This window comes from Camelus bactrianus, chromosome 27 (assembly GCF_048773025.1).
Source record: "Camelus bactrianus isolate YW-2024 breed Bactrian camel chromosome 27, ASM4877302v1, whole genome shotgun sequence".
NCBI lineage: Eukaryota > Metazoa > Chordata > Mammalia > Artiodactyla > Camelidae > Camelus > Camelus bactrianus.
Genome location: NC_133565.1, coordinates 20,377,829 through 20,392,662, shown reverse-complemented (window position 1 = coordinate 20,392,662; position 14,834 = coordinate 20,377,829). Strand labels below are relative to the sequence as shown.

The 14,834-nt window shown below is 40.3% G+C and overlaps 1 protein-coding gene across 3 annotated transcripts in view; it reads left to right on the top strand.

The window, feature by feature from the left end:
- The window catches only part of MCTP2 (multiple C2 and transmembrane domain containing 2), a 195,426-nt gene that overhangs the window by 65,423 nt on the left and 115,169 nt on the right, over positions 1-14,834 (top strand). For all 3 annotated transcript variants that reach the window (XM_074354330.1, XM_074354328.1, XM_074354329.1), the window contains exons 5-8: positions 6,548-6,690; positions 7,460-7,536; positions 8,057-8,168; positions 12,580-12,615. In XM_074354330.1, the coding sequence (XP_074210431.1) occupies positions 6,548-6,690; positions 7,460-7,536; positions 8,057-8,168; positions 12,580-12,615 (368 nt within the window). The remainder of the gene's footprint in view (positions 1-6,547; positions 6,691-7,459; positions 7,537-8,056; positions 8,169-12,579; positions 12,616-14,834) is intronic.

Here is a 14,834-nt window from a genome sequence, read left to right as displayed (position 1 = left end):
ACAATTGCCATCTGTTGTATTAGAAAAAGCGAAGAGAAGGTGTTTGTAATTGGAGTTTCATTAGAGATGTGTCTTACTTGCGTTGCTAGGCTAGTTCTTGAGCCGGTCTGGGTGACGTGGTCTGATCTGTTTACCACCTCTCCTGTGGATGGTAAGCAAGATCTTCAAATACCATGGCTCTCGATGACTCTTTCCTGATGATGGACTTGAGTTATGTGTCCTTCTCACGGAGCTGCCTGTTAATTTCCTGAGATTATATCTGCAAAGTGCCCTGAAGTCCTCAGGAATCCCCCTTGGGACTGTAGGTGGCTGGGGAGGGTAGCCAGGACTCGTGAATACAGAGTGATTTTTAGTTTTTATACATACAGCCCGTTCCTTCCAGGACAGCCCAGGTTGTTTCGTGGAAATTTGCCCAGACCACGTGAGATCCCTGTGAGAAGTCTGTATGATTTTCTATTCAACTTTTGAAGATGGTTCAAATAGACAGAAAGGGAGATAAATTTCACACCTTTAGAGATGGCAGTAGAAGGGGCATGCAGAGACAGATTGTCAGTGCCTGTTACTTGCCAGCTAAAATAAAGAAAATGGATATTTAATTACTACTACGTGCAGGCTCCCTTTTTAAATTAATTGAGTAGTGATACCAAAAATAGTAGCACTTACCATGTCCAGGGCTGGAGACCGTTGCCACTGAAGTATGTTGGTTCATTCAGTTCTCAGGATAATCCTCTGATGTTGCTACTTTTCCATCTACAAGTGACGATAGTGAGGTATCAGGGAACTACGTTGTCTGAGATCATACAGTTACTAAAAGGAAGGGATGGGATTCCAATCCATCATGCCCATCTGCAAAGTTTATTCATTCCTTGATCACGTATTTATATTGTTGCAGCAAAGTGTGTTACAGCTCAGTTGTGACAGCAACCTGGATCCGGGTGAGAGACCAGGCAGCACTCGGAGAGTTGTTGGAGAGCTCAGGTTTATTATGCTGGCGGGCCCAGAGGAGTTAACACTCCAAGCTCTGGACCCCATCTGTAGGTTTACACAGGCTTTTATAGGCTACCAGTCTAGACTTTGCAACATCATATGCAAATAAGTTATAACAAAGGTGATTAGGAACATGCTTTGTAGAAACAGACCAATCAAGAGTGAGGGAAATGGACCAATCAGGAGTGAGCTCCATGCAAATGAAGCACTACAAATGGACCAGTCAGGAGTTAGGTCAAGGAACCAATAGACTCTTAGGGGTAAATTCCACTTTCCTAGAAACAAGCCTTTTCAGAGTTTAAAAAGCAAGATAATGCCACTGGGCCAGGGAACCAGATGGTGCGGGCAGGAGAGTAGTGGCCTTGCCTGGGGGACCTGCTGGTCTTTTTTATGGGGCTTCCCACCTCAATATCATTTGTCTACCAGGCATCTTAGGCAACTCTGGACATACGTCTTCCTTTCCAGAGCTGTGATTTGGAGGAGTTTAATATCATGTGCATAGGTGGTGCCCCAAGCAAACTGTTTTCTGTATTTAAATCATTTTAGGAAATACAGAGTAGAGAAGTTTTAAGCTGATTTTATTGTTGCTGTTGTTCACTATGCATGCATTTCTTAGGAGAGTATGTTCCTCGACCCAGGGAAGTTCCAAGTGAGGAAGGAGTCTACAGCTTTTCCCAAGGGTTTTGATGGTTTCACCCTTTTGGTCTGCGAAGCATCTCAACATACTAGTGTTCTGTGTATGATGCTTTGGGAAACCCTGGATCGGTACCTCTTCTAGTCCGGGTACAGCTTTCTCCTCAACTCCCCGGTGCTGTATTATCTCAGTTACCAGGTTTCTTTGCTTTAGTGTTTTTTCTTCCTTCTGAATTATAAGCTGCCAGATTTATATTTCTAAAGCTCGACTCTGATCATTTTACTTTCCTGCACCATAAGTAAACCTGGATTTCCTTCCCTCTCACACTAAAATCATTCCAGGTGGACCAAAGACTTAAGTGTAAAAAATGAGAAACTACAAAATCAGTGGAAAGAAACATGGCTGAACTAATTTAAACTCCTACAGTGAAGAAAACTTCTTTCTAAGCAGAGTGTTCAACTACAGTGCCATAAACAAAACTGGTAAATTTGACTCAATAAAAATGACCGTATCTTATGACAAGAAACAATGTTAGCCTGAACAAATTATGACAGGATTTATAGCCAATGGCTACTTTCCATAATTAAGGGCCCATTCACATCCATAAGCAAAAGACAGACCATGAGCCCACAGAAAAATGGGCAAATGATATAAATGAGAATTTCTACGACAAAGACAGACAGATGTAGGTCACTAAAATACGACGATCCTAAGCTTTACTCAATGTGTTAATGATAGAGAAAAACATACCATTTTTCACCTGCCATTCGTTTAAAATAAAAGTTGAGAACATCAAATGTTGGTGGGCACGTAAAGAAAAAGAAATGCAAACATGTATTTGTGGTCAAAGTGCAGTTTTGACGGACTTTGGAAGAACAGTTTGACAGTGGTGATAGAACCAGACAAGACAAATACTCATTTGCCTGGCGGTTCTTTTTGACTGTAATCACGTATGAGCTCCAAGATAGTCAGACAAGGATGCTTGTTGTAGTATTGTTTACGCTAGTTAAAAAAAAAAAATCAGAGGTGATGTCAGTGTTCATTATTTGTTAACTAGTTGCATAAATTAAGATACAACAATACGTTGAAAATATATGCAGTTGATAAAGAAAATGGTGAATCTGTATTGCTGATACGAACAGAGCTTCAAAGTACTTTCGCTGTGAATGCAATGAGTCCAGTGCATTTTAATATAATTACAATTGGTTTTTTTGTTTGTTTGTTTTTGTTTTGTTTTTGTTTTTTTTTGGTAAAACTCTCAAATGCATAGTGCATTAGAGGAATGGGAATGAGGAAAGGTTATGAAGAGTTTTCTTTTTATACCTTTCAGAGTCATGTGCATGTATCACACTTGTGAAAACATTAAAACAAAAGACAATAGGAAAATAAAACCACTATATTTTTTTGTAGAACAAACACTAAGCTCCTGATTTTCTAATTTTAGGCTACTTTAGTCTCTGACTCAAAATTGGGTTTTTTTAAACTTTCTCATTATATGTATATGTTTTGCCCTTAATTTCTGGATAAATTGAAATGCTTGCTTAGTACCACACACATCTAGCCATCTTGTCTTCTTTCCCCTTTCAGTTCCAATTCCTCCAGCTGAAATGGCCTCAGTCCTCCTCTGCGTGGTCAGACCCGTCCGTGTTTCAATCCCCATCTCCCGTATTTCAGCCTCCACTGATACCCCAGCTAGAGCTCATCTCTCCCCTCTGTGAACTAACATAACCCCCGACTTCTAATCTATGTGGACACTTACCTCTTGGGCCTTGTGTTACATGTACGGTCTTCCCGCTGCCCGCCAGGTGCAGAAGGAAAGGATGTGGGATCCATCTTCCTCTGTCATCCCCCAGATCCCCTAGCCCGGAGCCACGCTCTGAAGCAACCCGTGTTTGTGGCACGTGAGCGATGTTGGCAGGCCTGACAGGTACAGGGTCAGGGGAGCTGTGACGGTCCCAAGTGTCATCGAGCATGAGCAGAAACAAGGACCATCACTCCCTGTTGTTGGGGGAAATTGGTCCAGCGTTGTCGGAGGACCGGTGACTGCTGGTAATCTCTCGGCATGCAGAGAACCACAGTGCATTTTGAACGGAGCAGGAAACGCTGGCCATTGATGCTTAAGAAGCCTGGATATTCTAAATTTGAAGCTGTGTGACTCCGCTGAGTCCACGTGGCAGAGCTGGTGGCCGCCCCAGGACGGAGGCACAGACTCTGGCCTCCTAGCTTCCCTCTCCCCAAGTACCACACTACCTGTCTCTTCCACAGAGCCTCATTGTTCACGAAGCGCCCAGTGAAAAAGGTCAGAGTCCACCCATTCAGGTGTCATCTCGTCATCTGGGCCATCTGGGAGCTGCATTCCCGAGCAGCGACCCCTTTTCAGAACCTGCCTAGTTGAGATGTCACTTCCCTGACAGTGAGGCACTTAGGCTCGGAGAGAAAAAAAAAATCACCATGTGCCCCCTCCCCCCCTCCTCAAATTTTCCCCAACAATTAACGCCGCACTAACTTGACACCCTCTTTGCTTGTTTGGCTTGGTAAACCCTGGTCCCTTTTTCTGTGAATTCCAGACATTAATATTTTCTTTCACACAACAGCGGCCATTCACCCGTGAAACAGCTTGAACATTATGTAGCTGTCAAGATGCCTGGGGATTACCCAGTATGCTTTGCCTGTGAGAAAGTGACACCACCAAGGCCTAGTTTTGAGATGTTTATTTTGAGAGCGTGCTGACAGGCATGAAGGCCTGATCCCAGAGTGCCAATTTCATTTAATTAAAGGCCTCTTTTTATTATGGTTTTTCCCTCACTTTTTTTTTTATATATCTATATCAAAATGATTGTTAAAATCTGACTTGCCAGAGATGTTCTCTTGGACGATAAAAGCCGGGGGGAGGGGAATGGGGCTGGGTGGGCAGTGGACTCACTCTCTTGTGGCTGTTCCACTGAACGGCTGTGAATGCCTTCATTTTCACTGTCCTGCTCAGAACTGCCGCTTAACGTGGCACAGGTGCGCCTGCGTGTGTCCAGGTTTAAGATAAAAGACAGCTGGGTTTCTGCCCCTTTGTCGCCAAACTGATTTATCTACTTTTGTTACAGAAGTGTAGTCAGTTACAGTGTGTCAGTTTCTGGTGTTCAGCACGATGTCCCGGTCATATACATACATAGATTCAATTTCACATTCCTTTTCATTAAAGGTTATTACAAGATATGGAATATAGTTCCCTGTGCTGTATGGAAGAAATCTGGGTTTTTTAAAAATCTATTTTTATGTTTCGTGACTAACATTTGCGAATCTCAAACTCCCAAATTTATCCCTTCCCACCTGCTTTCCCGGGTAACCATATGATTGTTTACTATGTCTTACCTCCACACTTAAAACGTGAGCGTTGGAGAGATATGTGTGTGTATTTGTAGTTTAATTTCTTGGTTTTTAAAGTTAGTGGCCTTGCAGTACTGGAATGGCTGAGTGATCAAAATGATACCTGGGTTAATCCATGAAGACCTCTAAACAATGTGTTACTTGCTCCAGTGCTGTTACGTCCACTTAAAAGAGTTGGGATGTGTACTGTGTTCATTTTCAGTCATTTCATTCCTGCCGCTAAATAAAAACCTAAGAAAGAGCTGAAAAAGATGATTGAGATAATTAATGGTGGGTGGTAATGAGTTGGCCATGCTTGTGGCAGAGTAGCCTACTTACTGTAATAATTGATGTAAAATTTTTAGACTGTATGAGCTTGACTTTAATATCAAGAACTCATGTCGGTAAATCGGTGGAGGTCTGTATTGGGCCCTGGCCAAGGCACCTGGAATTTGTCAGTGAACTAAACAGACTGTTAGTCTTTGAGTGCTTGTCCGCAGTCAGTTTCACAATTAATTATACTAGCACACCTCCCCAAATTGGATTTTTTTCTTCTGTCCTAGCATTATCGGCCGGCCTTCGTTGATGCCCTCGGGGATTATTCATTCATTTGTGTCTTCTTTACTCATCATTCACGAGGGATTAATGGAAAGTGTGTTTCTGGCAGGGTTGTGTGTCCCTGGTATGAAGGCACACTTGCATGCGTGTAACACACACACACAACACATCATCCTCGCATTGTGTTTGTGGGCAATTTTTTTTTTTCCTCAGTTGATCTGAAAAGTGTGGAGGAGGGCACGTCATCGGCCCTTCTTTCTGCTTTGGACAGAGTGGCTAGTGGGACATTATTCATTCCCTTTGGCGTCTGTTTCAAAGCTCCCCGGGAGGAGCCGGCGGGTCAGGGATGTCGGCCCGGTGTCGGCTCATGGGGGCTTCAGCTGGCCGGGGGTGGGGAGGAGTGTTCTCAGATTCCCTGCAGGTGCAGGAGGCGGGGAAGAATGGGCAGCCCTGTCGGGTTAATCTCTACGCCCCGGTTCCCTTCCAAGTCCTGTCGCCCCATCTTTTAAACCAGCGGTTCCAGAGACGGATGGATGGATTATGATTATAAAGTACCGGGTTCTGTCGAGTCAGCCATCTGGCCACATGTCTGCAATGGTTTCTTTCCATTTTCATCGACTGACTCACTGCCATTCTTAGGAAGGGCTGGGCTTCCCCCCAGGACTCCTGACACTGTTGGCTGGAGCTGGTGGATTTGATTTCTTGAATTTTTGTGGGTTGGGCAGTGATGACATCCCCACAATAAAACAAAACAGAAAAAGCTCCAGGAGCCGGTTTATATGCCGGCACTGAAGGCAGAGACGAACCAGTCATTTACCCCAGATGGTTTCGTTGCTCTCTCCTCTCCACCTCTGGGGCCCTCAGTCTCCGCACAGGGAGACATTTGTTCTGGGCGTGTGCAGCGAAGTGCTCTTAAGCCTGGAGAGTGTGGAGAGAAAGCTTTACTTAACGGAGATCCGAGGCTTTTACGTACATTTTTAAAACCTGTCTTGCTCTCTTTTTCTTTTAAAGGCACGAGTGATCCCTATGTGAAATTTAAGCTGAACGGGAAGACTCTCTACAAAAGTAAAGTCATATATAAGAACTTGAACCCCGTTTGGGATGAGATAGTTGTATTGCCAATACAAAGCCTTGATCAAAAGCTCCGTGTGAAGGTAATCACAGATGACTTTCAAATCTGCTTTTGTGTTAAAAAAAAAAAAAAACATTTATTTCTCAGCGATATTCGCCCTCTGAAAAGTCAACTTCCCCAAAGGAATTATTTTATCATTCCTAGCACTGGGTTAAAAAACTAAGTATGGAAGGGGGTTCTTTATACCCTTTGTCAAAACTGTATGTTTCTCACAATCAGAGTGAAAATAATCTCTCCATTGATTGCTTTTAAACTTACTGAATGTGGAAGAATTATTACTGCCAGTGCAGTGGTGACAGGTACTGAAGCCTTTCTCATTAGCAATAACTTTATACTTAATAGAGCTTTAAGCTACCGGTTGTAAGCTTCAACTACTCTAACATCTGGGTTAAAACTGCATGAGTTGAGTGCAGGATGGGATTGCTGTAGAATATTTAGCAAATTTCTATTTAATTGGTGGATTTGCTCACTGTGGAAAATTCTCAATTTTAATGAGAGACCATTGAAACTACAGCGAGTGGTCCATTGTGCATAACATTTTAATGCATACGTATACCTCCTTAAACGTATTTTCTGCTGTTATTTTGGCCTTGGTAAGGAAAAACGCACAGGTTTGAATAATTTTGTTCACTCCATTGGCTCGGCTAAATTTCTCTTTAACCGTATGAGTTATTTTTAGATCTAGAAGACTGAATTCAAAATTCCCAGCCCATTGCATTTATTAATAACTTGATAAACCCAGTTGGTTTACCTGATTAATGTGTTTGTTACTGGCCTCCCCCTTTTTGTAGGTATATGATCGGGATTTAACGACGTCTGATTTCATGGGCTCTTCCTTTGTCCTGCTCAGTGACCTTGAGCTTAACAGGTATTGTAATTTTAGCTTCTACTTGTTATTAGTGAATTTTAGAGGGAACGCAAGATAATCAAATGACAAGATAAAAATCTGAATAAATGAAAGAGTGCTTTAAAAGGTAAGTTTTTCAAAAACAGTGTAAGTTTTTCTATGATTTTTGCTTTTTTAGCTCCCAGTTATATACTGGTTGGATATTAAATCTTCCGTAATGTGTTCTAAAATATGTATTGGATTTTGTACTTTCATCTGTTGATATTCAGGCTCATTAATCTACTTAAAATTAAAACCAATATTTACATTTTATTTGGGTACAAGCGGGAAAGAATTCAGTTGAAGAACTATTGAATTAGGCAATGCCAAACAGTTACTCTACCCTGAAGATGATTTATTTTCACTGAATTTGGTGCTTTTGTAACTTGAGGCTCACTCTTATTCAGAAGTAGGAGACGTTTACCGCAAGCTCCTGATGTATCACAAGACTGTAAAGTGCGACCGACCAGTGCTAACATCGTTTTTTGCTTTTTGCTTGTAGAACGACTGAGCATATTTTAAAACTGGAGGATCCAAACAGTTTAGAGGATGACATGGGAGTCATTGTGTTAAATCTGAACCTTGTAGTAAAACAGGGTGATTTCAAGAGACACGTGAGTGTTGCCTTCTGTTCTTTAAAAAATCCTTCACTGCAGTTTGTCTTTGACGAATGGCTTGCCATGTGACTGACACTTTTATAATTATTTGGGTAGGCAGAATAGTTGTACAGAGACTTAAGGTACCTGTGTGGGATAATATACATCCTTTCTTTTAGAAACCTGGAAAGAAAATTCATTCAGAAATGATGTCTATTTTTGGCTAGGGGGTGTGAAGAATATAGCTATTATTAAATGTATATGCTTCTTATGGTTTGCTTGTAACAAGTCATCCTGTAAAAATAGACTTTTACTAAGTGTTAAGGTTTCAATTTACTATTTTCTTAGGTACTGGATGACTTAGGTACTATTCAGTTATGAAAAGCCATTGCTAGGATTTAATCATTGTGTTGTATTAAGTCTATGTTTGCAGCATTTCCATTTGTTTTTTTTTTTTTTTGTCTTCCTTTTTTAGCTACCAACTTTTCTACTGTGAGTACTTCAGGGAAACTACACATTTTAACATTCTCTGGTCTGTTACATGGAAATCTCTAGTGAATGCACTACCTATTGACATCAAAAAAAGCATTGGATTTTGTGACAGTATGATCGAGGCTCTGTTTTTAGGAGCAAATATGTGACTACAAACCATGATCTTATGTTATATGCTGGGATTGTACCTTACAATTCCAAGAATTAAAATGAGAACAAAAGCATCTTTGATTGTAACTTATTTGAAAGGTGCTTTAAAAGCCAACTAAAAGCAGCCAGTTGAAAAAGGACTAAGATGTGTTAAAATTTAAGCATGTTTAGAATCTGGTATAAAAATCTGAAGCCTGTTTATAAATTAGGCTCCAATAGTACCTCCTGAATTGAGTCAGTGGGGTCAGTGTGGAGAATATTCTTCATTTTGACATCACCTTTGCTGTTAGTTGTAATTTATTTTCATGATGAAAATCATGACTGATTTACTAGTGAAAACACTGAAGACAGCTTAAAAGAGCACAAAGGAGCTGCACAGTGACTTTTCGGTTGCTAGAGGGTCAACTAAACAGTTCTATTTTTAATTTGAATTCTTTACTCATGAGTATTTACTTGCTGGTAACTGGTAGGGGGTGGGGAAGACCTGCATTTAGCAATTGTTTAAGAAGTAGCACTGTTCAAACTTGATGTTTTGATGTTAAAATGTCTTCTGTTGATGTTGTGTTTTTTTGTAATTTTAAAATTTTTATTTAAAAATTTTTTTTAATGAAATATGATTGGTTTACACTGTTATGTCAATTTCCAATGTACGGAACAGTGATTCAGTTAATATATATGTATGTCTATATTCCTTTTCATATTCTTTTCCATTATTGACTATTATAAGGCATCAAATATAGTTCTCTGTGCTACAGAATAGGACCCTATTGTTTACCCATTTTATATAGAGTAGTATTTTATATCTAGTATTTTATATCTGGCAAATCCCACCCTCCAACATAATGAAGGAGGGATTTCCCTTAACTTCTCTTAGTCTTGAAGGTATTGCCATCAGATTCAGTGTCAATGCATCCAGCAGGTGACCGGTTCCTTGATCTGGATGCCAGGTTCAAGTAACATGCAATGTAAATAAGAATTATTTGCCACATGGTCGAGCAATTGCTGGCTGATTTAAGTTCTGAAATTTATTACACATATAAGTGGGGTTTGTCAAGTTAGATGATGACCTCATGAAGATAGCTGCATATTTATTCCACTTGTGAATTTTTCTGTAGTGTAGTGGATCATGTTGAGCAGTAATACTGGCACTTAAAATATATTTAAATATTGCCAAAATTTGGAGTTTTTAAGCAGTGCCATTTCTGTTAAAATGTATTTCAAATTGCAGAGCAGTTAATACCTGATGCGGCTTCAATTTGTTTTTGGAAAACATTTCAGAGAACACCTTTTCAGAGCCCTAAAAGGAGCCACATTTGTCATCTTAGTTTTTTTTTTAATTCTTGTTTTTAAAAAAAAAATTTATTTATTTATTACTATATTATTTATTTTATTTTGGCATTGAGGGAGAAGGTAATTAGGTTTGTTTTTTTTTAGAGGAGGTACTGGGGATTGAACCCAGGAGCTCACGCGTACTAAGCATGCGCTCTGCCACTTGAGCTACACCCTCCCCCCTGTCATCTTAGTTTGGCCCTTTATTTCCTTGGACTCCCTCCCCTCCTGTTTTTGGAACTTTTTCGACTGTGCGTGCTATCTGTGTGTTCACACAGTTTCTCATTTTCTTTGTTCTTTGCCTGCCCAGCAGTGGTCTTCTGTACGATGTATTTATTATCTGTATATTTTTTGGGGTATTGTAGAAAACCCTGCCTGCCCTCATTTGTTCTGATTGGTAGTATTATTCTGCTATTTATATATTTGATTAAAGTGTACCTGAGCAAGGAATGCTTCCTCCTGGGCCACGTGTGGTTATTCAACACACAGTGCATCGCGGGGGCCCTTTGGATAGAGTGAATATCAGAAAATTCTTGCTCTTTTCATTGAGTTGAAGTTAATATTTAAAGATACCCTTTTTTAAAAAATTTTTGATTTTGATTTTTTTTTATTGGAGGTACTGGGGATTGAACCCTGGACCTCACACACACTAAGCACACACTTTACCACTGTGCTATATCCTCCCACTCCCCAAGGATATTCTTATATTGGGATTTTAAACAGGGATACCTAACACAGGAAACTTGAGGTTATTTACGGATAATTTGTTTGTAAGTTTCCGTGTTAATTTAAACCCTGGTGGAGAGATTTCGATTTGCAGTCTGGGTTTTGTACCCACCTTTCTTCCTGTCATCAGTGAGGCAGTCTTTGTTGCTTTAGAGCCAAGCTGATAAAAATCTTAACATCTGCACGAAGCCCGTGAATGTACCCTCACATCCAGGGATTTCAGTGCACACGGGCGTGTTTGTTGTTCGAAGGTAAGGTGCTGCCTGGAAGACCGACAGACCTGCCTTCTGTCTCTTTTTTTCTTGGCAAAAATGGGATTGTAGTTAGAATTACGGCCTCTGTCATCAGACAACCTGGGTTTGAATCCCGACTCCGCTGCTTTTCAGTTTTGAGAGGTGAAGTGATCCGGTCAGAGTCACAGAACTCCTCAACGTCTCTCAGCCACAATGTCCTCAGGTGTGAAGTGATTTTAAAGAAAGATCATCTGTTATATAGGTTTGTGAGGGTCAAGATTATCAAATGTAATGCTGAGCATCCGGTAGATAAAGTTGTTTAGGAATAGCCACGTGTATGCCTGTAAGATGGTAATGAATTTTAGTGGTGGTTTTGGGTGGAAATATTTGTCAATTTTGTTGTCGGGAAAATACAGAAAGAACTGATTTTCGCACCCAGAATGTAGTACCCCTACCTCTGTGTCGTGTGCTGGGTGGCGAACTTTCAGTTTCACCAGGGGGAGTGTTTTTAACGAATATTTTTAAAGTCATTTCTGTACTAGCATTTCTAGTTGCTGATCACTGGAATATAAGTGGATTTCCCCCAAAGACTGTTTGTTTTCTGGTTTCTAATTTATCGGGGAGACGTGTTGGCAAAGTGGATAGGTCATTTGCCTAAAGGTACTTTTTCCTTAAGCATAACAGTTCACGTGGTCTGCTCGATTAGACTCATAATTGAGTTGTAATCTCCCAAATTTATCCAACTTTTAACATCCAGTTAGCTGGTTAACCAGCCAGAGTACAGCTTCACAGTGCTGGACGGTGACAGGAGTAATGAGAGGATTTTGTTAGGAGAGAATTTTAATTGTAGCCGAAATTCCACCGCCGTAGCATGACAAATGAGAGATCAAAGGAACGGTGGTGGAGTTCCTTGCTGTTCAGAACCTTTTTCCTTCCCTCCCTCAGTGCTGCGTGAGCCTCTTCTTCTTAACCGCGCAGGAATGACCCAGATTGCTTTTCCCTATTATTTTGAATGTTGAGATTTAATCAGCAGAGGAAAATGGAGTCATTTTTTTTTTTTCTAGTATCGACAACTATGGAAACCTGAACATAAACTAACTTTGGCCATGATTTTCTTAAACATTTTCATCAGACTATCGGAATATTTTAGGAAGGAGAAATCTGCCTTTCCAGTTTGTTTTTAGCAGTAAAATTATAGTGTTTTCAGGCAAATAAAAACATGAATATACTTGTAAGGACTGAGCAGTATTCGTATGTCTTTGTCTGTTCCTTATTGAATATTAGGAGATGTGGGAACACACCACAGAAATGAGATTTTTTTCCTGTTTCTAATTACTTTCTTGCTCAAATGTATTTTCTCTGTAGCCTCAGAACTTGAGTGTCCATTGTCTGTAATGCATTCTGCACCATCTAACATGATAATACAATCACGTTGTTAACGGTCCTATTTCTCTCTTTTATTTTGCTCTTTTTCATCATTCAACGGACATAATCCTTAGCGTTGGTCCAATCGGAAGCGGTTAAGTGCCAACAAGGTAAATACAGCTGTTTTTCTCTTGACGTCATTTGGTTAAAAAGTTTTATCTTTGGAGCAAACACAAATGTATGCATGGCTGATAGCAGCCAACCTTTACGTGTACCAGCTTTCTTTGCCTCTTGCTGCTGTTAAGAATAAAAATGAAGCAATCTCTCCTTTAAAATTTCATTTAATAAGGGCATAGCCAGATGTTTGAACTGACACTTGTTTTAGAGGTGACATTTTATATGTACCGGCCATGTTAGAATGTTATACTTCATTAAGCTTGAATTATTTGGAGTGGAGTGCGGTTAGATTTAGTCCTTTAGGAAGTTATTTACCATTAGGTGGAAACCAGCTTTGGTGTTATAGGGGTGATGAAAAGATTAATGGAGGGGAATGAGTGGGATATTTTATAAATCTTTTTTTAACATTACTTTTATTTTTTACCTTTTTTTGGGGGGGGTGTGAGAGTTTCTTTAAGGATTCCTTCCTGAAATACTGGTGATTTTTCACACTGTTAGTATCTTTGAAGCAATTATACACTTCGGTTCAATTTATAAAAAGTCTAAGTGTAGCAAGGTAGGAGTGCATTATTAAAATATCAGGTTATGAAGTTGGCACATTGCGACTGGAGTGACTGAATGTCAAAATTAGTATAAAGGTAAACAAATGAAACCCCCCAAAATGATTTATGACTTAATTCAGCAGCTCTGTTGCTTTTAAAAAGGGAGTAAGCCACGTGGAGGTGGCTGGGACGTGTCTGTGTCTGAGGAGGGGGGTGTTGGCGGTCCCTGTATGTGCATTTATTTACAAACACACACAGGCACCCAGACGTATGCCGGCTCTGTTCTCCAACCTCACTGCACTTTGGTTATTTACTTCTCTGTAAAATAAGGAGATTGAAACAAAGATTTCGTGAGTTTGTATGAGTGTGTGTATGTGAAAGACGAGAAAGAGAGAGAATATGAGATTTGGAACCTGACTAGAACTAGTCATTTAAGAAGAAAGGCAAACTTTCCAAACCTTGCTTTTTAAAATCCAAAGGACTCAAAAGTTCTGACTCTTCCTAAAGTGCATATCCTTTGTGTTTGGAGTACTTTAAAAATAACTAGGCTGAGATGCTTTATTACCCCACCAGTTCACAGGGTTTCCAAGCCTCTAGTTCGTTTTAGAAATAAAATTAAGAGCCAATAAGTCATCATTGTGATGCAGTCTCAAAAATGCCTCCAACTTTTGTCTTATTCCTTTGTAGTCACTAGAGGGTAGGAGAGCATCACGTCTGTCCGCGGAGGGGAGCCCGGCTCTCCCTCTCCCGTGCTCGGAGTTTCTGTAACCATCCGAAGCAGTAAAGCTCCCCAGCACGCTCTGGCCAAGCCTGACAAAGCAGTATTTTCTGGTTTATTGATTCTGCTGCTGCACTAAAACACTGGTAGGGTACATCAATAACCATCTTTAGTTAGGGAGCTCCGGCCTGTGGAAGAGCCCTGGCAGTTTGTGGAAGAACATAAAGGCTGGGAAGAAAAATTGTGAGCTTGGGGAATATTGGAGTCTAGGGAGGGCGGGAGAGGTTATGGAAGAAGGGCCAAAGGCATGAGGAGGGAGAGAAAAAATGTTGACGGCCGGGATGAAGATATCAAAAATATGAAGGGAACAGAGGGTCCTGGAGAGCAGTATTTATATCTGGACGGCGGAGTTGTGTCTTTTCCACCGAGCTGCCATCTGCTTTTTTTTCCCTCTCACTGTAGCTTCTAGAATTTTGACTTCAGTGTGCTGGGCTCAGAGACTTAATAAATGACCAAACCTAGTATGTATGTTTAATGAAGCCAGACATGAATAGAGCTCCTTGAAAGCTACTCATGGTCTAACAGGAGAGATGCAATTTGTGTATTGGTGAAGAATTTCAAACGTTACCCTGACTTTTTGCTCCTTAGAGTTGGCAGTTTTGGAGAGGAAAGAGAGATTGCTTCTAATTTGGCTTATGAAAATGAAGTCACGTGGGCACTCTGTAGATGCAGCGATGAACCCTCTGTGAAAGTAGTTAAAATACCCTGATCAACCTATCTCGGTATTTTTAAACTCTAAGCTTCTTTTTTTTTTTTTTTTTTTTTTTTTTTTTTTTTTTAGGATTTCCATATTACATTTAAAAATGAGGTAACAGAAGTTTGACATAAAGAAGATTACTTAGCTATGAGGAACTAAACATTTTGCTAGTCCTCAGTGATGGATTACCTAGAA